Source organism: Spinacia oleracea, chromosome 3, assembly GCF_020520425.1.
Source record: "Spinacia oleracea cultivar Varoflay chromosome 3, BTI_SOV_V1, whole genome shotgun sequence".
NCBI classification, from domain to species: domain Eukaryota; kingdom Viridiplantae; phylum Streptophyta; class Magnoliopsida; order Caryophyllales; family Amaranthaceae; genus Spinacia; species Spinacia oleracea.
In genome coordinates, this window is record NC_079489.1 from 99,727,053 (window position 1) to 99,754,765 (window position 27,713).

At 40.4% G+C, this 27,713-nt stretch overlaps 1 protein-coding gene and 1 long non-coding RNA gene across 2 annotated transcripts in view; both read left to right on the forward strand.

The window, feature by feature from the left end:
• The window catches only part of LOC110788485 (uncharacterized), a 45,055-nt gene that overhangs the window by 13,519 nt on the left and 3,823 nt on the right, over positions 1-27,713 (forward strand). The window contains exons 2-3 of the mRNA XM_056839442.1: positions 1,825-1,987; positions 2,341-2,493. Of these exons, the coding sequence (XP_056695420.1) occupies positions 1,825-1,987; positions 2,341-2,493 (316 nt within the window). The remainder of the gene's footprint in view (positions 1-1,824; positions 1,988-2,340; positions 2,494-27,713) is intronic.
• On the forward strand, positions 2,500-5,366 carry LOC130470448 (uncharacterized). The gene is made up of 2 exons (XR_008930782.1): positions 2,500-5,068; positions 5,160-5,366. It is a non-coding gene; the product is annotated as an uncharacterized lncRNA (long non-coding RNA).

Consider the following 27,713-nt stretch of genomic DNA (forward strand, 5'->3'; position numbering starts at 1 on the left):
TCCAAAAAATAATAAGGAGGTCCTAACATATATATATATATAATTTATTTATAAATACAGGGTCGCATTAGATAAGGAAATGCTTAAAATAATAAATAAGCAATGCAGTGACGAACCTGCCGGTATTTGATTCGTTCGATACATTAAACCCTATTAATTTATCTAACACGACCCAAATGGGTTTGTTTGCTTATACAATTTCATGAAAACGGTAACGCAAATAAGTGAACAGAGTGTCCAAAATTACCGATGTTTTGCAACAATCAATCTCTTAATTCTCTTACTTCCAAAGTTATTTAAATCTTTATTTTTCTCTAATCGGTAACTCCTAATTAATAAAGTGGAATTCCAAAAGTATTTGGTAACTCCAAAAAATAATTAGGAGGTCCTAACATAAGTATACATAGATTTATTTATAAATAAATGGTCGATTTAGATAAAAAAATGCTTAAAATAATAAATAAGCAAAGTCGTGACGAACTTGCCGGTATTTGATTCGTTCGATACACTAAACTCTATTAATTTATCTAACACGACCCAAAATATTTTGTTTGCTTATATAATTTCATGAAAACGGTAACGCAAATAAGTGAATAGAGTGTCCGAAATTACCGATATTTGGCAACACTTGCCCTCTTGATTCTATTACTTCCAAAGTTAATTAAGTCTTTATGATTCCCAATTCAGTAACTCCTAATTAATAAAGTCAAATTCAAAAAGTATTTGGTAACTCCAAAAAATAATTAGGAGGTCCTAACATAAATATATATATTTATTTATAATAAAGGGTCGCATTAGATAAGGAAATGCTTAAAATAAAAAATAAGAAATGCAGTGACGAAGTTGCCGGTATTTGATTCGTTCGATACATTAAACCCTGTTAATTTATCTAACACGAACCAAAGGGGTTTGTTTGCTTATACAATTTCATGAAAACGGTAACGCAAATAAGTGAACAGAGTGTCCGAAATTACCGATCTTTTGCATCAATCAATATCTTAATTCTCTTACTTCCAAAGTTATTTAAATCTTTATTTTTCTCTAATCAGTAACTCCTAATTAATAAAGTAGAATTCCAAAAGTATTTCGGTAACTCCAAAAAATAATTAGGAAGTCCTAACATAAATATATATAGATTTATTTATAATTAAAGGGTCGCATTATATAAGGAAATGCTTAAAATAATAAATAAACAATGTCGGGACGAACTTGCCGGTATTTGATTCGTTCGATACATTAAACCCTATTAATTTATCTAACACGACCCAAAGGGGTTTATTTGCTTATATAATTTCATGAAAACGGTAACGCAAATAAGTAAATAGAGTGTCCGAAATTACCGATCTTTTGCAACAATCACTCTGTTGATTCTCTTACTTCCAAATTTATTTAAATCTTTATTATTCCCAATTCAGTAACTCCTAATTAATAAACTTGAATTCCCAAAGTATTTGGTAACTCCAAAAAATAATTAGGAGGTCCTAACATATATATATATACATATATATATATATATATATATATATATATACATATATATATATACATATATATATATATATATACATATATATATATATATATATATATACATATATATATATATACATACATATATATATATATATATATACATATATATATATATATATATATACATATATATATATATATAGGACCAGGTTCTGGTGAGAACCTCCCTTAATATGAGAACTACCTTATAATGAGAACCTCTGTGAACTGTTAGATTTAGGTGAAACGAGCGGCTGAGATCTTATCTAACAAATTAAATCACGTGCGGTTCTTTTGGATCTCCTGACTTAGCTGATATTTTCTCTCTCTACAACCCTCACTCACTGACGTTCATTTCTTTCTCCTCACTCAAATTCAAACACAATCGTGTCTCTCCTCAACCAATTTGCTTGAAATTACACTTCAAAAACCGGCAATTAGATCTTAATTTCGCGAAAACTACAAAGATTTTGAGGTAATTTTACTTAATTCTTTTGATTTTTTTAATGTCGAATTTACTCGATTTTTTGCGATTTTTGCTTGAAATTCTGCGATTTTTGCTCGAGTTTCTGTGGCTTTTGCTCGAATTATGCCGATTTTGCTCGATTTTGTTTTTGATCAACAATTATTCTAATCGCAACCTATAATTCTGAATGTTGTGATTTTTTAGTTAATTTTGTGGAGGTTTAATTTCGCTCGAACTTCTGTGTTTTTGGAATGATTTTTTACTTGTTTTTGGTGAATTTTGGAGCTCGGATATGTGCAATTGATACAGATTAATAATCTTGTTTGCTGGTTTGATTCTATCATTGGTTATGTTCGGTTTAGAGGGATTGCCTGCTGTATGGGTAGAGTTTCAGTTCTAGATGTTAGATGTTGCATTTTCTGGTGCCGATGTATGGGTAGAGTTTCAGTTCTAGATGTTGGATGTTGCATTTTCTGGTGCCGGAGCTTCGTTTTCCCGGCGACTGATCTTCTAAGGTAATTTAAACTAATTTTGTTTACTTTTGAAGATAGTTTGTTTACTACTTCTCATTATATTAAGTATAATTTGAAGCAATGTTTTGTTTACTTTTGAATTTGATTGTGAGTTGATAGTCAGATTTGGTTCTGGAATTAGCTGATTTAGAAGTTGTTGTAAAGAATATTTGTTGGTGTTGTTCAGTTAAGGTAAGTTGGTGGGAGTTATTCTGCTATAATTTTGTTGCACTTGGTGATTATCTAACTCAAAAGTAAAGCAAAAACTGAAAAAAGTAAATAGAAATGATCTAAAAGTAAACAAAATAGGGCCAGGTTCTGGTTCGTATGTATTGTAGGTCATGTAAGTGTGGTGCTGGAGTTCCTGAGGATGCATCAGGAAATGAATGTGTGACTACTCCTTACCAAGGACTAGGGTAGGTTTAATCGGATTCCGGTACACATATCTTTGGGCATATCGTTAAATGTATTACGGAGTACTTAGTCCTTTTTGTGTTTCTGAGATGGAACCAGATGATAAGAAAGATTGGTGATGTTTTATCAATATAATCTGTAAACAAATGAGAATTTTTATGGTATAGATATACAGATTTCCAGCAAATGGATGTCAACTGCAAGGAACTGAGCTGAATATTGGATCCTCTGTAGGGTTGTAGGCTTGTAGCCAAAGCTGCTTTATTAGTCATACAAAAGTAATGCACCTGGTTTGATTTAGTTATATATATATATATATATATATATATATATATATATATATATATATATATATATAAATATATGAGTACAGTGATGGGGCAGTTTACTTGTGTTTTACTGTCAGCTTATTGTTCGAGTTAACCCTGACAACCTGTTGATCATCAGTACCCTCTTCATCATGGCTGTGTTGTTATTCCAACTGTTGGAAATTTCCACTTGTTGATCTTCTTGAGAAGTTATCACTCTCCTGATCTCTATTATGCCACTGCTGAAGTACTTATCAGCAATAAAGACATTGATCTCTCCATCCTCTGCCTTCTTCACAAGAGTCTACGGAACAGATTAGGACTTCCCCACAAGAGTCTTGCATTTGTTTTCTGAATGCTTGTTAACGCCTATTAGCTCAAATGGTATATCAATGTGCCAATGCACATAAGTGTAGGTTCAAATCCTACATAGGCTAGAATATATACAAGGACTTTTATATTTTACTTGCAAATAAGGGGGAAAAGATAACAGTAGATAAAAAAATTCTAAAAGTAAATTAAAACAAATCAAAAGTAAACATATATTTGAATTATATTAATATATTTACTAGCTTGAATACTGAACATTGGGCTTTTTGATGTTTATTGCCTTTTTGGTTAGCTTGAATCCAATTTATAAATGTTAGATGTTGGACCAGTTTGGTGTGTTGGTCTGGTATGAGCCTGCAAACAGTCATGTGTTCATGGCTGGTTGTTCGAGCCTGCATTCAGTCTTTTTGGAGGTCTGATTCATTGAGGCGGGCAGTGATGCTCGTTTACTAAGTCAGGGGGCGGGTTTGCAGTTGGTTTCTGCAAGTGCAATAATGCACCATGCTTCTTCTGTTTGCTGGCTATTGGTTTTAGTATGCCAGTTAGCAATTCAAAAAATAAGGGTAAACTATTATTTTCTCTAATTTTAAAAGTGGATCAAAACTTTGTAAAAGTAAATTAATAGGGTCAAAAGTAAATTCATTTGTAGAGCTTGATATGAACTCTTACGAGCCTTTTCCATAAATAAGGTGCCCCAATAACATTCCTTTACCATACCTCATCTGTGTTGCTGTCTACCCCAAAAAAATAGAAGTAATCGAATAAGAAAGCATCATATGAGGTCAACGGTCAAAGTAAAGGTCTTTAAAGTAAAAGTAAATAAATTTATACAAAAAGTAAATAAATAAATACAAAAAGTAAAGATGAAGCTACGTGGAATTTGAACTCGTATCTTTTGCACAAAGCACTACCCATTGAGCTAACAGGCTAGTGTTATTTTAAGATAGAGTTAAAGTAACAAGAATACAATATATTTTACCTTATTTTCAAACTAAAGTAGATAAAGAACCCGTAATAGTAAATAGAATCAATTCAAAAGTAAATATCATCAAATAGACAATAACACAGACATAGTACCTTTGTCATTTCACTAAACAACACCTATCCCAACTCCAAAAGAACCCAACAGCCCTTTAACTAGCTTCGAGGAGAATGAAATATTCTGAAGTAATTCGGAAAATCTAAGAAAATAATATAAACTTAAAAGTAAACAATATAGAATCAAAAGTAAATAAAGGAAACTCAAAAGTAAACGAGCCCTACGTGGGATTCGAACACACATCTTTTGTGCTTTTGCACAATGCTCTACCAATTGAGCTAGTAGGCTAGTGTTTTTAAATAAACTAAATAAAAGTAAAGCAAAAAAAAACACCATGATTTCCTCCAATGCCTATCTATCTTAAAGTAGACTAATTCTCTATAAAACTAAACTAAATTTCTGCAAATGTAAACTAAATCCTTTAAGGTGTCGTGGCTGATTTTTTAGAACAAGCAATTATGTGAAGGAGGATACTAGAATCAAAAAGGTAATTACTTTGGTTTAGAACTTAAGCTGCCACAATGGATTTTGTTTAGAAATTCCACCAGTGCGCTTATTTCTGTTTTGTGTTGATGCAGGTATTGGAATGAGTCGGAATCCAAATTGTGCATGTGAGTGGAAATGAAAAAACAGGGGGAAAAGGAAATAGAAAGGATCCCGGAAGAATTATGGTTTTGAAATTTACTTGTGTTTTTGAAAGAAGAACTTGATTTCTGATTAGGATAGAAGTTGCAAACAATTTCCACCTGCAAAAATTTGCAACAACAGAGTAAATGATTCCAACATCTCCGCTATTTCCGGATATACATCATCAGAAAAGGAAGCAGACATTAGAAGTGTGAGATTATTCTTTAAAACAGTTGCTCCCTTTGCCCAATTACTTATCCTACAAGCATAGATCAGAATTCAGACATCATCTATTGCTCCCCAAGTTTGGAGCTTTAATGATCCAGAATGGTCTTGCCCCAAACTCTAGATACATATTTACTATCCCGCCTACGTAACTTTGGCCTAAATCAACAGATCCTCATGTTCCCACAAGTAATAAATTATCAAACTGATGTAATTTAGGCTTATATCAATGCAGAACACATTGGCTTCCGAATTCTGATATCCACAATTGTTTCAGCTTAAAATTCCGAAATGCAATCAAATACAGAACAAGTATTTTCAGGTTTGCCAATGAGGCATACTTACCTAAACTTTAGTACAGATTTTTCATCACCCTAAAACTATAACATTAATATAGGGTAAATTACCAGGTTTGTCATAGCTATAAAACCATAACAAGAACACAAGGGAACCTATCATTGCGGATTGATTCCTTGTGAGACTACTGATTTCAGTAATAGGCAGTTTCTCAGGTTATTCCAGGTTACTTTAGACTGGATACTAAGAGCCTAATACGAGAAAGAGAAACAAGAACTAAAGGCCTGAATTGAGCTTTAATACTTATCATAGACGAGAGGATTGCAAGAGAAACTCCAAACTTCTAAAAATCTCGGAAAAGTAAACAATCCAACCTATGAAAGTAAACAATCATAACATAGGAGAATGTACAAATAACAAGTCAAACTCAATTCTTCTCATCTCAACCTTGTAACTGAAATAACAACTTAAACTACTTCATATTATTATGTCATTCAAATTTTACCATAAATCTTTTGAAATAAAAAACAAACACATGTAAAAAAAAAAGAATAGATTAAACCCTAAAATCTGAAATCCTAAAAAAATCAAAATTTGAAACCCCAAATTTAGATATCAAAATCGCAAACAATGTAACAAATTCACAAAATGATCATAAATTAATTCCAATAGGTTCAATCAAACAGAATTCGACCAAAATAAAACTGAAACCCTAAATAATAGGCCAAATTTCGATAATCAGAACTTAAATCCAAAAAATTGAACAAATTAATAACTGAAGTTCAATCAATACCTGCGCGAATTGAGAGATATGAAATCGCAAGAAGGTTAAGCAATTGCAAGAAGAACGAAAATTGAAGAAGATGAAGTCGGGCGAGAGGAATTGCATGAGGAGAGAGAAAAGGAAAGGAAGAGAGAGGGAAAGAAAACTGAAATTCGAGGAAAGAGGGGATGTCATTCAGATTGACCAAATTACGAATTTACCCTTATTATTTTGTGTTGGTCAGACGAGATGAGGGCCGTCGATTGAATGGATCTGAGGGCTGAGATTAGTTCTCAGTTCTCATATTAAGGGAGGTTCTCACCAGAACCTGGTCCTATATATATATATATATATATATATATATATATATATATATATATATATATATATATATATATATATATAGATATATATATATATATATATATATATATATAGAATTTGGATCCGGTGAGAACCACCCCTTAAGATGAGAACTGAGAACTGTAGACACCTACTTTTGTCCCCATTCCCGAAAGGGAAGGTTCGATGATGAGAACATAAATCTCCACTTGGCAACGCATCTCTTATAAAATAACGAATCTCGATCACCCTTTTAATTTCACCCGAACCTGCTATTTATAACGTGCTAAAAATAGTAACTGCCAAAATAGGTAGTTGTTAAAAGTGGCAAGTCATAAAAGATAGAAACCTGTCAGAATTAGGTGTTGCACTCCAACATAAATCCTAAAAGAGATAGAATTTGCAAGAGGAAATCTGTTCCTAGTATAATTCGAAAATAAGAGTTACGTATTAATTAAAATCCTAACGAACCTAGAGTTCGTAACGGGCCCAGACGCATTCCGTCATAAAGTTAATACGCACTAAAAGACTCAGATAAGTCTCAAACACTCCGAATTCTAAGAGTCCAAATCTGACAAAGAACTCGGCCCAAACATCATTTTCAACGCCCAGCCCTGGGCGCTGAAATTGCCTGGATCCCATTTTATACGCCCAGAGCTGGGCGCCGAAATCTTTAACCCCCAGCCCAGGGCGCTGAAAATACCTGGGTACGTGTTCTCTCCTAATTCTTCTTGGATTAGAGCTCTACAATTCTATCTTTCCACGAACTCTTCCCTATAAATACAGCCCCAAATTCGACGTGAACACAACACACACAATTCATATTCTGAGTATTGACTCCAACCCCTAAGCCTAAGCCTCACGCTGCGAAATTGATCACGCGTTCTGTCGCAATCGATCCAAAAATCGAACAGAACGTATCCTGTCCCTTGTAGATGAAGAATTAAGCCCGGAAACTTGAGATTCATTAAATAAAAGGAGAAATAGCAAAACCAAAGTGGTTAGTTTTCTGAGAACCGTGACGCACCTCTCAAGGGTGCGTCATAATGTGTCCCTCCGCATGATTTAATTGCTTTCCTAGCCCTTTTATAAATTGTTAAACTATTAAATGTGATTGTTCTATCACGCCTAATAAAGATAATATTTTGGGAAATTGAACTATCATGCTAGGTCCCTTAAAACAATCTAAATCAGATAATCGCGATCGATCTAGTATTATGTGTTGCATATTGTTAAAATCAACTCAGATTAGTTTAATAGTTAACGCATGTCCCTTCAATTATTTATGTTGAGCTAGTAAGGATATCCTGCCTCTGGAGTTATAGAAGAGCGAGTACTCCTCTCGGTAGTTACAGTCCCCCGAACCCTCAATCTCTACCTTGCGGGTGTATGTTGAGAGATCCCCACACCAGGGATCACAAGGGAACCTATGGCCGTCCTGGTCAAACATAATTGCACTCCCTTTATGTCACGATAACCGGGTTTTGTCAGTTTTTCTCATTGCCGTTAAAAACTGAATGGCGACTCCTATATTACTAGTCAATTGGGTGTAAACTCACAGGAAATCCAATTACACTTGATTTGACAAAAAGAAACGTCACACCCACGAGGGACGAGGTCACGCATTAGCCTCGTGCTTTTTCGACCCCCTCACAGTGGCGACTCCACTGGGGATAGTGAAGGAAATACTCGTGCTCGTAGGTAATCAAAATAGCCGAAGGGTGAAACGATCCTACCCCGCGTTTATTTCCCCATCAAGTTGGGACGACCTGAAAATCAGCATATTAATGTGAACGGACAGAACCGCATAATAAATCTTGGCTCCCTTAGGAAGTTGGGACTAAGGATACCCATCGCCAACCGGGGGGTGCATACGCTTCGAATGTTATCCACTCGACACTTTCGCTAGTAGTACACCCGTCCCAAACCCAATCGCTCGCCCACTAGGTCCCTCTTATTGGTGCATTCCCCCTTGGCTTACATCGTGATTGGCCTCTTGGAGCGAAATTCGTCTATTGAAGGCACTACCTCGACTGGGGCATGTGTTGGATCTGCGATAGAAGCGGTACCAAGCCGGTGTAAATACTACCCATAGAAGCCTATCATAAACTACATGACATATTATTATCTTGCCTCATGATGTAATGTTAGTTATGTGTAGCGAAATATGTGATTGTGTGTGACAAATAATGCTAGAAAACCAACGACCTTAAAAATTGCCCAAACGTTCATAAACTAATTGGCCAAAGAGTTATACAAAGATACGTGTTCCGCAAACCCGAACGATCGCCACAAAAATAAGCGACGCTCGGGATGGGCCGTAACAAATCCCACAAAATGCTGTAACGCGTAGAGGACGTTATTAGGCAAGCACGCAAAATCAAAGTCGCATAAACAAAAAATATACGCAAACAAGAATACGAGTACCAGTCAGGGACGCATTTTCAGCGCCCCTGGCTGGGCACCAAATATTCTCACGCCCACCGTTGGGCGCTGAAGTTGCTGCCTGGCCTTTTGGTCAGGCACAGCAGCCTCGGTGCCCGCGCATAAAAATACGTAGCAGTAAAAGAAAATTCGTGAAAATTGCTGCAAGGGCGTACGAAAAGGCACTCAATTCTAAGAACGACTTATAAAATAAACAACTCTTTGTGTCGTCATTAGGCCTCCTATGACGACGATGTTCGGCATCAAAACCGAGCATGCTAATTAAAATAACCTTGAATGTCACAATGGGCAAAAAATTCGAAAAATGATGTTCAAATAAAGTTTTCAAGGAAAAATAATGTTCGAATAAAAAATAAGTAAATCCGAGTCTAGACTAGGCTATGCCGAAGTACAATCTAAATCCTAAATCTTAGTTGTCTTATCCATAGAGTTGGTCCTAATGCTTGGTGTCGTTCTGCAAGTTAAAAGGTTAAACCATATTGAGTCTCCCTTCCTAACATTTAAATCAATAAGCACCCATATGTAATTGTCATCCCTTGCTAAGAATCTACGGCCTCAATACTCTCTCTCACCAATAAAAAGAATATATTATAGTATTTGCAAAATGGAAACAGTCACATTCTGAAAATCATTCCCCCATAGTCGCACAACCCCCAAAGTGAACCTAAGGTGTCAATACCATTAGCAAAAATTAATGGCCTCAAGGCTTATGATCACATTGGGTCACGACTATCATAGTCCTCTCGAGCCACTCGCTCCTTGAAATACTCCTAAGTACGGACTAAAAGATTTTCCATGAATGCAACATGACCAACCATGAAAATACCCAAATTGGCATACCATAAGGCTACCATTGGGGTAAAGCAATACACTAAGAGGGAAGCCGCACTAATGATTCTAGTCTTGCAAAAATAAAAATTTGATCTCCCCAACTAACTAACTTGCCATTATTAAGCAAAATGGTGCATGACAAATGAACACCCAAGGGTTAAAATCTAAAGTGTCAACCAACGAAAGTTATGGTCCAATTAGCCTAAGTCTGAATGTTGTTGGGTCAAGAATTATAGGCTTACGCCTTATTATTATTTTGAGTCTAGGCCACCTCCTTGTATTCATACACGGGTTATAATCAAAAAAATTAATGAAAGTTCGAGTTTAAATCACAACTTCCAATTAAATCCCAGAAACTGGAGTCTGAAAAGAAACAAAAAATTATTTTCGATGTAATTCTTTCGTTAAATTTCAATAAAGTAAAAACAACGTTTTGAATCTACGCTATTTGCACATTTTAAGAAACGACTAAATACGCTTGCAAAGTAAGACAATTTAAAGGTCCACCATAGGCCTACTAAAGTTAAAGGTCCACCCTAGACCTACTAAAGCTAAAGGTCCACTATAGGCCTACCAAACGAGGCTCACTCAGTCTCGCCTTGTGACTCAAAGACCACAACCATCTACGTTTTAGCCCAAACAAAATTTTGGCTTACGGCAAGGCAGCAGATTAAAATAATAATAAACTTCACTTATTCTACCATTTTAAATAATGTGTTTCCACCTCATAATGTACTTGTTTAAAATGGGCATTCTAAGAAACCATTTTCTAGGCTAAGAACTACGCAAGACCTAATTCCAAATTAAATCTATTTAAGGCGTATACGTAGGCAATCCATGATTCGGTCCAACCAATTTGCAAAAATGTTAAAGTGTAGACACCTACTTTTGTCCCCATTCCCGCAAGGGAAAGGTTTAATGATGAAAGCATAAAAACTCCACTTGACAACGCATCTCCTATAAAATAAACGAATCTTAATTCCCCATTTTATTTCACCCGAAACCTGCTATTTATGGAAACTTGCTAAAAATAGTAACTGCCGTAAAAGGTAGCGTCTAAAAGTGGCAAATCATAAAAGATAGAAACCTGTCAGAATTAGGTGTTGCACTCCAACATAAATCCTAAATGAGATAGAAAACCGCGAGAATCCTATTCCTAATAGGATTCGGAAATAGGAGTCACGTATTAATTAAATCCTAACGAACCTAGAATTCGTAACGGGCCCAGACGCATTCTGTCATAAAATTGATACGCGCTAAAAGACTCGAATTAATCTCAAACTCTACGGATTTTAGGAATCCTAATCTGACTAAACAAAACTGCCCAGACCCTATTTTCAACGCCTGGGCGCTGAAAATACCTGGGTACGTCCCTTTTCCTAATTCTTTGTGGATTAGAACTCTGCAATTCTATCTTTCCAAGAACTCTTCCCTATAAATAGGCCCCTAGTTTCGACGTGAAACGACACACAACAACACATAACTATATTTTGAGTATTGACTCCAACCCTTAGCCTAAGCCTCTCGCTGCGAAATTGTTCACGCGTTCTGTCGCAATCGATCCATAAATCGAACAGAACGTATCCTGTCCCATAATTGAGATTCGTTAAATAAAAAGGAGAAATAGCAAAGTCAAAGTGGTTAGTTTTCTGAGAACCGTGACGCACCTCTCAAGGGTGCGTCGTAATGTGTCCCTTTTCGATGATTTAACTGCTTTCCTCGCCCTTTTTATGAACTGTTAAACTAACTAAATCTGATTGTTCTATCACGCCTAACAAATGTAATATTTTTGGGAAATTGGATTATCATGCTAGGTCCCTTAATGCAATCTAAATCAGATAATCGCGATCGATCTAGTATTATATGCTGCATATTGCTAAAATCAATTCAGATTAGTTTAATAGTTAACGCATGTCCCTTCAATTATTTATGCTGAGCTAGTAAGGATATCCTGCCTCTGGAGTTATCGACGAGCGAAGTACTCCTCTCGGTAGTTACAGTCCCCCGAACCCTCAATCTCTACCTTGCGGGTGTATGTTGAGAGATCCCCACACCAGGGATCACAAGGGAACCTACGACCGTCGTGGTCAAACATAATTGCACTCCCTTTATGTCACGATAACCGGGTTTTGTCAGTATTTCTCATTGTCGTTAAAAACTGAATGGCGACTCCTATATTACTAGTCAATTGGGTGTATACTCACAGGAAATCCAATTACACTTGATTGAATAAAAAGAATCGTCACACCCACGAGGGACAAGGTCACGCATTAGCCTCGCGCTTTTTCGACCCCCTCACAGTGGCGACTCCACTGGGGACAGTGAAGGAAATACTCGTGCTTGTAGGTAATCAAAATAGCCGAAGGGTGAAACGATCCTACCCCGCGTTTATTTCCCCATCAAGTTGGGACGACCTGAAAATCAGCATATTAATGTGAACGGGCAGAACCGCATAACGAATCTCGGCTCCCTCGGGAGTTGGGACTAAGGATACCTTTTTTCACCAATAGGGGGGTGCATACGCCGCGTATGTTTCCCACTCGGTACTTGTGCAGGTAGTACACCTATCCCGAACCCAATCGCTCGCCCATTAGGTCCCTCTCGCCTGCATGCCCCCTTGACTTGCACTTGCGGGTTGGCCTCTTGAGCGAAATTTGTCTGTTGAAGACACTACCTCGACCAGGGCATGTGTTGGATCTACGATAGAAGCGGTACCAAGCCAGGCGCAGATAAACTACCCATAGAAGCCTATCATAAACTACATGGCATATTTAAGTTTCAAATCCATGTTTGTAATGTAGTTATGTGTAGCGAAATATGTGATTGTGTGTGACAAACTATCCTAGAAAACCAACGACCTTAAAAACTGCCCAAACATTCATAGACTAATTTGCCAAAGAGTTATACCGAAACACGTGTTCCGCAAACCCGAATGATCGCCACAAAATAAGCGACGCTCGGGATGGCCTGTAACGAATCCCACAAACGCTGCCACGCGTAAAGGACGTTATTAGGCAAGCACGCAAATCGAAGTCGCATAAACAGAAGACAGAAAATGAGAACCAGCCAGGGCCGCATTTTCAACGCCCCTGGCTGGGCGCCAGAACTTCTCACGCCCCTAGCTGGGCGCTGAAGTTGCTGCTTGGCCTTCTGGTCAGGCGCAGCAGCTTCGGTGCCCGCACGAAAGGAAAATACGTAGCAAAAAAATGTTCATAAAAAGAATTTCTACGAGGGCGTAAGAAAAGCACTCGGTTTCAAAAGCGACTCGCGAAAAATTAATAACTCTTTGCGTCGTTGTTAGGCCTCCTACGACGGCAATGCTCGACACTAAAAGTCGACCATGCAAATAATCATGAATGTCACACGGGCAGAGATTTTCAAAAACATAAAGAGTTCAAAGTGCACACATAACAGTCCAAATATACTAGTCCGACTTAAGGGTAGTCACAGAATGCCTAAAAGACCGACTCACGAAACAAACTAATGTGTCTCCTACTCCACAACAATAATGCAGGGCCCCTGAGTACTTGCCCGTGATAGCCATCAAGAAACGCGATTGAAGAAGCATATCCCGAACATCTGTACCTAGAGGTCGCACAAACCCAAGAGATGCATGCTCTGGGACACGACCCTTTACGTTCTCAAAGGCCACTCGCCCCAAAGAACCATGCTATGCCAAAAACGCTCCCCAACTCTCATGCTTTCGGGCTATTGTTTGGGTTAGAAAAGAAAAGAGCGAAGAAAGAAACAGAAATTATGGCACTAGCTCTCCAAGATGAAGTGTTCGATCCTACTAAATTGATCGCTCCATCACCCTCAGAAGATGACCAAATCCAACGAGGGTGGCGCAAGACTTTCAAATGGACTAATGCTCGTGGGATAAAGTTCAAGATATCTGTGGTAGAGGGTCCGATGTACGAAGAATTAGAGTCTGAATCCGAGTCTGACTCCGAGTCCGAACCTAGCAAAATTGCAACCCCTCCCAAAAATAGTTTAGACCCGGAAATCTCTACTCCGGGAGATCTTTTTGATGTAATGCTTCATGACTTTAATAAGATAAACAAAACTTTTGAGTATGTGCCGCTTAAAAATCAGAGTAATAATGCAAAATGTCTCGCCACTAATGAGCACGAAAAAGAGCCAGAAGAGGAATATACCGAACTAATAAAAGCTGTAAGTGAACAAGAACTCAAAACCCCTATAATTGAGGACACAGAATCGGTAAATATTGGAACAGAGGAAAATCCTAAAATTATTAAAATTGGCCTCACCTTAACTCCCACTGAAAAGGCCGATCTAATCTCCACTTTGCGGGAATTCGAGGGTGTCTTTGCTTGGTCCTACAAAGACATGCCACGAATAGATCGAGAAATCGCTGAGCATAAAATTCCGCTAGATCCCAAAATGACGCCAGTAAAACAAAAGCTACGGCGGCTCAAACCAGAGATAGCCTTGAAAATAAAAGAAGAAATCACTAAACAATTAGACGCCGGCTTTATAAAAGTCTCCAACTACCCAAAATGGGTGGCCAATATTGTCCCCGTAGCTAAAAAAGATGGACGAGTGCGAATGTGCGTAGACTTTCGAGACCTCAACAAAGCCAGTCCTAAAGATGACTTCCCTCTACCTCACATTGACATACTAGTAGACAACACCGCAGAACACGCGCTCCTCTCCTTTATGGACGGATACGCCGGATATAACCAAATACTCATGGCAGAAGAAGACATGGAAAAAACAACTTTCATTACCCCTTGGGGAACATATTGTTACACTGTAATGCCTTTTGGTTTGAAAAACGCGGGGGCCACCTATCAAAGAACAGCCACCGCGTTACTCCATGACATGATACATAAAGAAATCGAGGTCTATGTGGACGACATAATCGTCAAATCTAAAGACCGGCGCGGTCACCTCCCGGCACTTAAAAAGTTCTTCACCCGAATCTTGAAATATAACATGAGACTAAATCCACAAAAATGTGTGTTCGGGGTAACCTCGGGAAAATTGCTAGGATATGTTGTTAGTACGCGAGGAATCGAGATTGACCCATCTAAGATCAAAGCCATTACCGAAATGCCCCCACCAAAAACTGAAAAACAGATAAGGGCTTCCTAGGAAAGCTGCAATACATTAGTAGGTTCATTTCCAAGCTTACTATGACTTGTGAGCCAATATTCAAAAAATTAAGAAAAGAAGAAAAGGCCGAATGGGATGAACAATGCCAAACTTCCTTCGATAAAATCAAAGAATACCTAAGCAAGCCACCCGTCCTCTCCCCACCTTTGCCTGGAATCCCGTTACGCCTATACCTAACCGTCACGGATACTGCAGCAGGAGCTATGCTCTCACAGTGTGTACATGGATCCGAGCGAGCCATTTACTACTTGAGCAAGAAGTTCATACAGTACGAGACGAGATACACAGAACTTGAGAAAACCTGTCTCGCCCTTGTTTGGGCATCCAAAAAACTCAGACATTACCTATTGGCCCACACTGTTCATATAGTGTCACAACTAGATCCCTTAAAATACGTGTTCGAAAAGCCCGCCCTGAGTGGTCGCCTGTCCAGGTGGCTAGTCATGCTCTCAGAATTCGACCTAAAATTCATGCCGGAAAAAACGATCAAAGGAAGAGCGGTAGCCGAATTCCTGGCCGAGCATGCCACGAATGAGGAAACCCCGGAAGCTTACCTCCTCCCCGACGAAGAACTTCTGATGATACAAGACGACTATTGGACACTATACTTCGATGGCGCGTCCAACCAAAAAGGATGCGGCGTCGGAGTTCTCCTAGTCAGTCCCGAAGGAGCCCATATACCAATTTCCGTCAAACTTGACTTCGAGGCCACAAACAATGCCGCCGAATACGAGGCCTGCATAGTCGGGCTAGAGGCCGCAGTTAGCCTCGGAGTCAAATACCTACAAGTCTTCGGGGATTCTTCCCTAATAATCAACCATATATCCAAAAGATGGAAGGTCTGAAGCACTAGTCTCTCAAAATATCAAGCTCACTTGGACTAAATAGTCGAGCAATTTGAAAAAATCGAGTATACGTACTTGCCAAGAGACGACAACCAATTCGCGGATGCAATAGCGAAGCTAGTTTCAATGCTCAACATCCCGAATGAATGGGACGGAATGACCCTTCGGGTCGAGCGAAGGAAAGAGCCGGCTTATTGTTGTGCCATAGACTCCGAACCTGAAAACACCGAAGAAGAACCATGATACACGGACATCCTTCGTTACAAAACAAGTGGGGAATTCCCCCCAAACACTTCCCCGCGAGCACAAAAGGCCCTACGCCTCCTCGCTTCACAATATAGCATAATTCTGGGAGAACTGTACAAATACACGCCGAATAAAATCAAGTTACTTTGTGTCCATCAAAACCAAGCCCAAAGACTAATGGAAGAATACCATAACGGTGTGTGCGAACTCCATATGAAAGGGAAAATGCTATCCCGAAAAATATCCCGCTCAGGGTACTATTGGACCACTATGGAAACCGATTTCCATCACTTTGTAAAAACTTGCCCAAAATGCCAAATCTTCAGTAACCTTAACCATTTGCCTCCCTCAGAACTATACACCTTCACTTCTCCATGGCCCTTTTCCACCTGGGGTATAGATATAATCGGCAAAGTAACACCAACAGGCGTGGGGGGACACGAGTACGTTTTAGTCGCAATTGATTACTTCACTAAATGGGTAGAGGCAGTCTCCTATTCGAAATTAACAGCCAAACATGTCGCTCGATTCCTAGAAAAGAACATATTCTGTCGATACGGGGTTCCACATGAAATCATAAGCGACCAAGGTTCCCACTTCAGGGCCGAAGTCCAAGACCTGCTCAAAAAATATCATGTCAAACACCATAAATCCTCTCCCTACAGGCCGCAAATGAACGGCGCGGTAGAGGCGGCCAACAAAAATATTAAAGTCATAATTGAAAAAATGGCCGAAAATTATAAGGATATGCCCAACAAATTACACTTCGCATTATGGGGCTATCGAACCTCAATCCGCACCTCCATTGGAGTAACACCCTACTCCTTGGTATACGGAATGGAAGCAGTCCAACCGGTCGAGTTGGAGATCCCCTCCCTCCGGATCGTCCTAGAAAGCAAGCTACCCGAAGCTGATTGGGTTCAAGCTAGGTACGACGAACTCGTCCTTTTAGACGAACGGAGGTTGAGAGCTCTACATCACGTGCAAGTGTATCAAAAACGCATCGCAAGGCAATTCAACAAAAGAGTTAAACCTCGATACATCAAAGAAGGCGATTTTGTATTAAAAGAAGTCCGCGCACCTACTACGGACCCTCGAGGAAAATTCCGGCCTAACTGGACAGGACCATATTTTGTAAAGACCATACTACCTGGAGGAGCAGTCCAACTAGCCGACATAGATGGAGAGGAATTCGCCAACCTCACGAACTTAGACCAATTGAAAAAGTACTATATTTAATAAAATTCAGTCCGGAGTTAAGGCATCTAATAAAACACATTAAGACTCATAAGCAAACATTCTGCGCATTACTCTAAGCAAACGGCATAAAACTCGATAAAGTAGAAAAAGCGAAGGACAAAACTTCAACGCCCAGGACTGGGCGCTGTTATTTTTCACGCCCAGGCCTGGGCGCCGATATTTCCTTCGCCCTAGATCGGGCGTCGTTCTCTCTTGCCACCTACCCTCCCGCTTCTGCAAAGTGTTTGTACTCCTTTTTCTAACCCTCAAAAGAACCACGAACACTTGGGGGGGAAGCAGACGTGTAATGAACACCCTTTCAAAAAAGTTTTTTTTTCAAAAAAGCTAGAACTACGCGCGACCTGATTCTGACAAGATACGTAGGCAATCCTTCTCAAGGATTCGGTCCAAATAAAAAATAAAAAAATAATAAAGTCATGCAACGCATCAAGAAGAAAAGATATTGCAAAGGGCACTCTACCCTAACCCATGCACGGGCAAGACCAAATAAAATGAAAAAGCCACAAGAGTTTCTACAACAAGCCCAACAAAGGAGTATGACACGAGTCGGCAAAAAACAAAAAATAGTGAACATGCATATGTAATACCCCAAGTAGTCGGTTAGTCTAAAAATATATGTGCACTCTTATATGAAGTCATTATTTTTATGAAAGTCTTTTCCTTTTCAAAATTCGTCGTTGGGTTAGGAAGCTAATATGTTAAAACAAAACCCACGGAAGGCTCAAAACATTCTTGCACCAAAACTCGCAAAAAATATATATATACATGCGGAACACAAGAATGAATATGTACAAAACAGGAGGTAAGCCTAAGACTCGTCATCGGCTCCATGTCTCCAAGCCTCGCCGGTCCATCCACTCCACTCCCCGTGGTATGAGGGACCCCATCCAGAGTCTCCCCAAAATGAAGTTGTGACTGCAACTCGGGGCTAGGCTCTCGGGCCACCGACACGGAACGCCGCCTACGCTCCGGCTCGGACCTCTCCCCGGAAGAACTCACCCCCGAGTCAGAACGGCGATGCCGTAGGGGCGAGTGCCGTGCTCTCTCTCTCTTGCGACGACCGTGTCCCCCGCCGGAGGGACCCGCGTCGTCGGCCCCAGCACGCCCAGTAGCCGTCTGCAAAAAGGGACAAAAAGAGAGTGAATAACCGAAAGCCAAACCAAAGGTACAGATCAAAAGAAAAAAAGAGAGGGCACATTACCCGAGTAGAGTGGGGGCTCCTGCAAGAAAGTGCAGACCGAGCTCGAACCAACGCGGACTTCAACCGGTTGATCACCCCCACCATCGCATTGGTCGTACGGGCCCGAACCTGAAACAAGAATGTCAGTAAAAAAAGAAAGAAAAAAATATAAAGAAGAGTACACAAATAAAAGGTGCATACCGCCTCTATTCCCTCAGGGAGCTGAGCATGGAAAACCCGATCTTCCGGGAAAGTCTCCACAATCTCGGATCCACTCTCTCCGGTATACGAGATCCGAGCATTGGGAAGCACCCATCCCCCCAACAAAGGGTCAGGACCCTCCTGCACAAAACACAGTAGGCATAAACACATGAGCACGAGCATGAAAACACTAAAATCGATACAAAGAGAGGAGGCAACTTACAGCGCCAGGCTCCGGGAGACGAAGAGAATCCTGGATAAACTGGTAATAGCTAGCTCCCTCTATCACCAACTCTGTCGCCGGCACACCAGCCCTCGAGTGGACCCTCCACGACTCGCCTATCGAGCGAGTAGACAGCATGGTCGCAGGCGGAGGCCTGGGCACCGAAAAACCCCGACCGTTTGCATACGTACCCGCTCTCCCAGGTACCAGACAGGGTCCCCGCGGCCAACGAACAAGACCCGCATCTGGCTCAGGGCATAACTCTCCCTGACCGAAGCATGGGTACCCCTAAAAGAGAGCCATGGGGTCCAAACCACCTGTTTTCGTACAAAACGCAGTCAGATCTCGCACATGAAAAATAATATAAAAGAATGACGAAATACGAGATAGAGGATAAGATTCTGTACATGCTCAGGGTTCCCGTCCCGGATAAGATCCCACACGGTGTCGGGCGGTGGACGCACTGTCAGCTTCTTCTTCCAACCCCAACAATGACCGGCAGGGAACTCCAAAGGCCTCTGCCCCTTTCGGGGAGCCAGCCAAGGTAAGTGCTCAAAGGCCCACAGCTGCAAAAAGAAAAGGATAATAAAACATTTAAAAAAAAAGAGGCCGGGTAAAAGTGAGAAAAACAAAAGAAAGTCTAGGCACATAACTCGATCAAACGCGGCACTCCCGCTAATGTAATCACAAAGTGACGTCTACTCGGGTCCGAGTCGCGCACCGACAAACTCATCTGGCCGACAAGCGTCGCATAGCCCAAATCGCCCCAGCGATAGTCACCCAGTGTAGACACGTCCTCCACCATGCCTATTCACCTCTGGTCAAAGGTGTCAGTCGGACCCGATAGAAAAGTGGAAGTAATAAAATGGAGGTAGAACAGCCGAGCCTGTCTCGAAGGCGACTCCTCTACCCCGTGCTCCAAAGCCCACATCAGGTCAGCGAAAGGTATCCCACGGGGCTGGTACGAAGGTAATCTACTACCCATCCACGGGCCCAGGAGCCTAGTACCCTCATCAACAGTCGGCGATGGGCCATCCGACCTCAGACGAACGGGGTTCCCTGTAAAGGTCAAACCCGTCAAAGCTGTGTAGTCCTCAGGGGTGATCGTCATCTCGCCCCAAGGAAAATGGAAGGTATTGGTGGTATCCCACCACCACCTCATGAACGACCGCAGAAAGGATAGGGAGATGTTAAGCCGCAATATCTCCCAGAAGGTCTCAACCACCGAAAACAGTGAGCTCGCCCTCACCAAGGCCTGGGCGTCCGAGCTCAGATAGCTAAAAACGGTCTCACTCGTCGCTGCGCCATAGCCGCGAACCGTAGTCTCTCTCCTCGCGTGAAGGCGGGAAGTCACGTGGTGCTCTAAGTCGTAGTGCAGATCACGACCGTCGTAGAGCTCAGGGCCCACCCATAGGGGACCCGGGCCGGTAGACTGACGCGTCATGCCACGCTCCTCGTGGCCACCAGAAGGGGGTAACGACTCGTCAGACATGCTGATCAACAATACAATAAGGCATTATACCTTTGACAAAATCGGCACTCATACCGATCCCTAAAAAGAGTGCATTTCACTCATGAAATGGAGTCATACAATTTTTGTTCCCTAAAAAACATGATACTAAGTTCATACTTAGCAAAATTCCCTAAGTAAAAATTAACTCCAGCAAAATCAAAATTCTCCCATAATTTGTCATTCATGAATTATGAGGAACGCAAGCAATATACCAAGAACACCTACATTATAAGAAAATACTAGATTCGTAGGTATACTTGGGGGCTAGCATGAAAATGCCCAAATTCAACAAAAATCAACAAACTTGCCAAAATTAACATGCAAAAACTAATTAACATGTTATGTGGAACATTTCCAACTATCTAATTGAAGGAAAGGGGCACAAAATCAAAAACCCCCAAATCAATTTCATGCACAAAAATACTTGACAAAAATACTGAAATTGACAAAAAAGCTCAAAATTACTGAAAATTACTTACATTGGGAAGATTAGGAAGTGATTTGGAGTAGAATTCGTGAAGGAAAGTGAAGAAAACGAGCAAAAATCAGTAGAGAGAAGTGAAGAGCTTGAGCGAAAATGGTGGAAATGGGAAAGGAAGGAGACGGTCCGCGTATTTAAAGACCAGCCCCCCCCCCCCCCTTTCGCATTTTCAACGTCCAGCTCTGGGCGTTAGAAATTCTCGCGCGGTTCCGCCGACTCAAAACTAAGAAGAAATGTGCTGGGCGCTGAAAATGTTTCCTAGACAGCGAATATTCGCTGTCGGGCACGCGTACTCCCCTATTTTGTGTAAGATATCCGTTATCTTGATATTTCTATCCCAAAATATATATATATATATATATATATATATATATATATATATATATATATATATATATATATATATATATATATATATATATATACCACTTATAGGACACATCTAATCAGGAAATATTACGACCCACCAACAGGTTGTAATCACAAAAGCCCTTCTACATAGGCAAAATAAGAAATTCAAAATGGGCTCGCCCACCCTCAGCGGGCGGGGTCTGCGTCACTAGCCGCGCAGGTCCTCAATTTTCGAAAGAAATAAAATCTTCAAAATTAAAATAGGCTCGCCATCTTCAGCCGGCGGGGTCTACGGCGCAAACCACGTAGGTCCTTATTTTTAAAAAAAACATCAAAACAGATTCGTCCACTTCTATTGGACGGGGAGTCCACCCTCAGCGGACAGGCTCGCCCACCTTCAGCGGGCGGGGTCTGCGTCACTAACCGCGCAGGTCCTAAGTCGCTGCAACGATAACCCTTTTCGGTTTTTCCTTTTTCCAAAAATTAAAGGATTGGTTTTCCCTTTTTCCGAAAATTAAAGGATTGGTTTTCCCTTTTTCCAAAAATTAAAGGATTGGTTTTCCCTTTTTCCAAAAATTAAAGGATTGGTTTTCCCTTTTTCCAAAAATTAAAGGATTGGTTTTCCCTTTTTGCAAAAATTAAAGTATTGGTTTTCCCTTTTTCCAAAAATTAAAGGATTGGTTTTCCGTTTTTCCAAAAACGAGCGATGTACTGGATTTTCCTTCGTTTTACGTCCTATAAAAACAAGGGGTTTTCTCGTTTAGCTAGCCCTGAAAATGAGAATCTTTAAAAACGTTTTACCTCGTGATTGGGCTTGGCCAGGCCCAATTACACTTTACAGCTTTAATTTCGAAAACATCTGTAGCTACTCCCAATGACAAAGTGAGGGAGTTTCTACGCACCTTTAGATTCTTCCAATGACAAAGTGAGGAAGTTTCTATACTATCAGTTGACAAATCCCAATGACACGTGAGGGATATGTCGACACTTCAAGTGATGACCCTTAAGTCAAATGTTATCACTCGGGGGCTCGTGAGACTTTCGCAAAACAGGTCACATACACCATGGCTTGTGTGACGCACTCCGTCTAAATACTTTGACCATTGTCTTAATCCAAGACTTAGTCAAAGTGGGGGCTAACTGTAGACACCTACTTTTGTCCCCATTCCCGCAAGGGAAAGGTTCAATGATGAAAGCATAAAAACTCCACTTGACAACGCATCTCCTATAAAATAAACAAATCTCAATTCCCCATTTTATTTCACCCGAAACCTGCTATTTATGGAAACCTGCTAAAAATAGTAACTACCGTAAAAGGTAGCGTCTAAAAGTGACAAATCATAAAAGATAGAAACCTGTCAGAATTAGGTGTTGCACTCCAACATAAATCCTAAATGAGATAGAAAACCGCGAGAATCCTATTCCTAATAGGATTCGGAAATAGGAGTCACGTATTAATTAAATCCTAACGAACCTAGAATTCGTAACGGGCCCAGACGCATTCCGTCATAAAATTGATATGCGCTAAAAGACTCGAATTAATCTCAAAATCTACGGATTTTAGGAATCCGAATCTGACTAAACAAAACTGCCCAGACCCTATTTTCAACGCCTGGCTCTGGGCGCCGAAATCTTCGGCGCCCAGGCCTGGGCCATGAAAATACCTGGTTACGTCCCTTTTCCTAATTCTTTGTGGATTAGAACTCTGCAATTCTATCTTTCCACGAACTCTTCCCTATAAACAGGCCCCTAGTTTCGACGTGAAACGACACACAACAACACATAACTATATTCTGAGTATTGACTCCAACCCTTAGCCTAAGCCTCTCGCTCCGAAACTGTTCACGCGTTCTGTCGCAATCGATCCATAAATCGAACAGAACGTATCCTGTCCCATAATTGAGATTCGTTAAATAAAAAGGAGAAATAGCAAAGTCAAAGTGGTTAGTTTTCTGAGAACCGTGACGCACCTCTCAAGGGTGCGTCGTAATGTGTCCCTTTTCGATGATTTAACTGCTTTCCTCGCCCTTTTTATGAACTGTTAAACTAACCTAATATGATTGTTCTATCACGCCTAACAAATATAATATTTTTGGGAAAGCGGATTATCATGCTAGGTCCCTTAATGCTATCTAAATCAGATAATCATGATCGAATTAGTATTATGTGTTGCATATCGCTAAAATCAATTCAGATTAGTTTAATAGTTAACATATGTCCCTTCAATTATTTATGCTGAGCTAGTAAGGATATCCTGCCTCTTGAGTTATCGACGAGCGAATTACTCCTCTCGGTAGTTACAGTCCCCCGAACCCTCAATCTCTACCTTGCGGGTGTATATTGAGAGATCCCCACACCAAGGATCACAAGGGAACCTACGGCCGTCGTGGTCGAACATAATTGCACTCCCTTTATGTCACGATAACCGGGTTTTGTCAGTTTTTCTCATTGTCGTTAAAAACTGAATGGCGACTCCTATATTACTAGTCAATTGGGTGTATACTCACAGGAAATCCAATTACACTTGATTGAATAAAAATAATCGTCACACCCACGAGGGACAAGGTCACGCATTAGCCTCGCGCTTTTTCGACCCCCTCACATAAAGCCTACATAATAACAAGAATAAAAAATAGAGTCCTTTATTGAAATTTAATTACTTGCAATCCAAGTCGAAAGAAAAATTTAAGTCAAAGGAAGAATCCAAGTCATCAAGATGCCAAAATTAATGAGCACACATCGAAAAATAATAAGGGCACGTACCCTTGCCAGAAGGAGCACTCACACTCCTAGGCACTTAGCCAAGACTGAAAAAATCGCTTTGCCTCAATTGAATGGGGGCTAGCGCAAGCTTCCATTACCTCTAAAGTACTCGACTTGACCCTCCCTAAAGCGAACTAACTCACTTAAAGACCTTCTTTCACCACTAGACACAGTCATAATCGCCAACAAGTAGTAAAGGCAGTAAGCTTGCAATAAAGAGGATTGTTCTACGGCATAGCCCCATCGTTCCTTCGAACTCAGGGTATCCGTTCATGGTAATTCAAATGCTTGCGAATCTCCTTTGAAAAAAAAAATCAGACATTGTCAATAGGACTTGGCACTTAACTAAGGCTCACCCTACTCAGACATATGACACGAGCATCTAAAATCGAAATCTGAAAGCATCATTAATGGGAAGACATAACAGCAAATGGGGGCTAAAAATTGAAATGAAAGAGCTAGGGAAAGAACTACGTATACCTTGACCTTTTGTGCAGACAAACACCAAGTAAATCTAAGTCAATTTGAAAACGGTTTATATTCCCGCAATTCTGGAAAAGATGGCCCTAAAAGCCTAAAGCATATGCCAAACGGGCACAAGTATATCTTGACGCCTGCACCCTGGCTTCCATTAAATCCTTAGACAGCATTCCAAAAATCGTAACAGTATTCTGATTCACTCATGTAATCCTGTACGAACCCTTCTATAAGTCAACCTACTTAGGACACCTCGGATTGTACACAGTAGGACTCGGATTTCAAATAATTTTCAAATAATTTCTTCGAACATAATAAAGTGTCGTTGGTTTAAGCTAAGTATGTGTTTATCTCGATGTTGCAAGTGAGTCAAAAAGATTTCTAAATATGATTATGGGTAAAGAAAGGCACCTAGCTTTTGGCCAAGGAACACTTCAACATGTGACTACCTTGACCATGGCAATGTCGCACAATACGACATTTACAAGAGAAGTAGCAAATCACTACTCGAACGTGCCTCGCACTAAACGAGTCTGGTTAAAACTATTCATGATCCATGTCACCATGAACGCATAAAAACGTATGCCAAGCATTATAGCACCAAGCCAATCCCGTAGCTACAATTGGGGGCTTGAGAAAAACACTCTAAAAATGCTCGAAATGACGATTTTATCGCAAATTCTCGACGCTAATGCTATACACACGTCATAGGGGCACAATCCTAAGGTTTGATCGTGTAAAACGAACCTTAGATGGCTACAACCCTTCCCAAATTCTAAGGCGCTACTTAGAATATATAAAGTCACCCCACTAACAAGGGTAACTGAAAATCGCGAGTCACCAAAACTCTGATCAAACTACTGCACATAACGCTCGCCCTACAAGCGCCCGTTACACAGTCTACGTCGTTCCAAAGCAAAAGCGAAAGAAAAATCAAGGATAAGAAAATAAAAAGAAAGAAACATCTATGAATCCTCGCATCGAACGAAGTAATGAGCCGTGCACACCCACGCAGAAGGTGATACACTTGTTCGAGCACCTGAACGAGGCGTGATGAAGTACTCCAAAGAAAAAAATAATAATGATATCCCAACACCTGGAGGAATGTTCTAAGACACGCCGTTAGGCCACACAAGCCTACGTCGCACCATAAGTTCAACCGTCCCACGGTACAAGTATAAAAAAAAAAGTAAGGCATATTCCACTAATGCGGACACGATCAAGAGCATGTGTAAAAGAGGCAAAGACTACTTATCGCCCAAATTCAAAATACAAGCCACATGATTGCTACATTAAGGATTAAAGGTAGCAAAACATTACCTACCACGGAAGGGATAGCTCGCGCCTACACGAGCGGAACCCCAAGGCACCTTTCTCGAAAAAACCTACAAAAATCGTACGCCAAAAGGAAGCATTCCAACATGCATACTTGGAGGCTCCAAGCTACGAAACGACCATAGCAAAATAAAAAAAATCTCGAAGCAAATGTTTGAACAATCGAAAGGGCACGATACTTTAGCCCACTTCATGAATGGGCCTGAACCCTATCAAGCTTCTAAGCAAACTATTCAAAATCAGTCGTTGCTCAAAAAAAATGATTCAAGCAAACTGATTAATGGACCGCACACAACGGCCATTCTATGAACGCTCGTTCGTACATACATATCATCATTCTAAGTATCGAACATTCACGAACGCGTTCAAAAGAAAAAATATATACGAGCGATCAAAAATATACGCCTCAAGGTATGTTCCTCGGGCCATATAGACTCGCCCAACTATTGCAATAACTGCACGCCTTAAGAGCGACAATTCCTTTAATTAAGCGCCCCAAAGCGATAAACACCGTAGTCCACCAATCGGCTACGGCTTCTCGAGAAATCATCACGATCACTCAGCTCATTGTGATCTCTAATAAAATTCTACGTTCCAAAAATAAAGAAAAACAAAACAGAAGAGAATACGTAGAATCTCCAAGTGAAATAAGCGAGCAGAAAAGAGGCAGATCTGCCCAATAATCAACTCCGACGCTAAATCCCACGCCTGACTTTGGGCGTTGAAGATTAATCCCATAATCGTTCTAAGCTAAGAAATGGCGAACGAATAAGGAAATAATAAACACCGTTGGTCCACTATTAGGCTACGGTTTCTCGAGAAATAATTATTCACCAATCAACGGTGATCTCAAATGAAAGGTTCGTTCAAAAAGAATCTCTAGACGAAAAGAAAAAAGAAAACGAACGAACAAGAGGCCAATTGTGTCATCAAGAAACCTCGCCAGAAATCATTTTCAGCGCCCAGCGCTGGGCGCCGAAATCTTTGACGCCCAGGCATGGGCGCCGGAAATGAGCCCTGACCCAAAAAAGGCTCTGACTTCTATAGGGCCCTGCCGTATCCATTCGACTGGAAAATTGTCGATTTCTTTACCGAAAGTCGCACCTCACGGCTTTGTTAAAAGTAGCACACCACTACAAAGATCGCTCGCACTTACGAGCACAATCCCAAACACGGTCAAGGACATCACAAAATGCGTATCCCTAAGGAATCTCTTTGACAAGAAATGACCATCAAGCACGAATGCTTGGGCGCTCAAAAGAAAATATATATTTCAAAAGAGAGTATGCAAAGTTAAAACAATATTCCCAGACTACGCTGTACGAAGTCCCGTGTTTGGATAACCTCAAAAGATAAAACCGGATTACGACCTCAAGACAAAGGTCGCCGTTGATACTTATACATATTCCCCTAATCAAGGACCCAAGTAGTGGCAAAATTGAGCCATAAAGACTAGCTCAAAACTATGAAAGATGATGACCACAAGACAATGGTCCGTCTAAACACGTTGTCAACCCACATTCAGGTTGCAACTAAATCCGAGCATCCCTCGAAAGAAAATAAATTCTTCAAAAAAAAAACAGGCTCG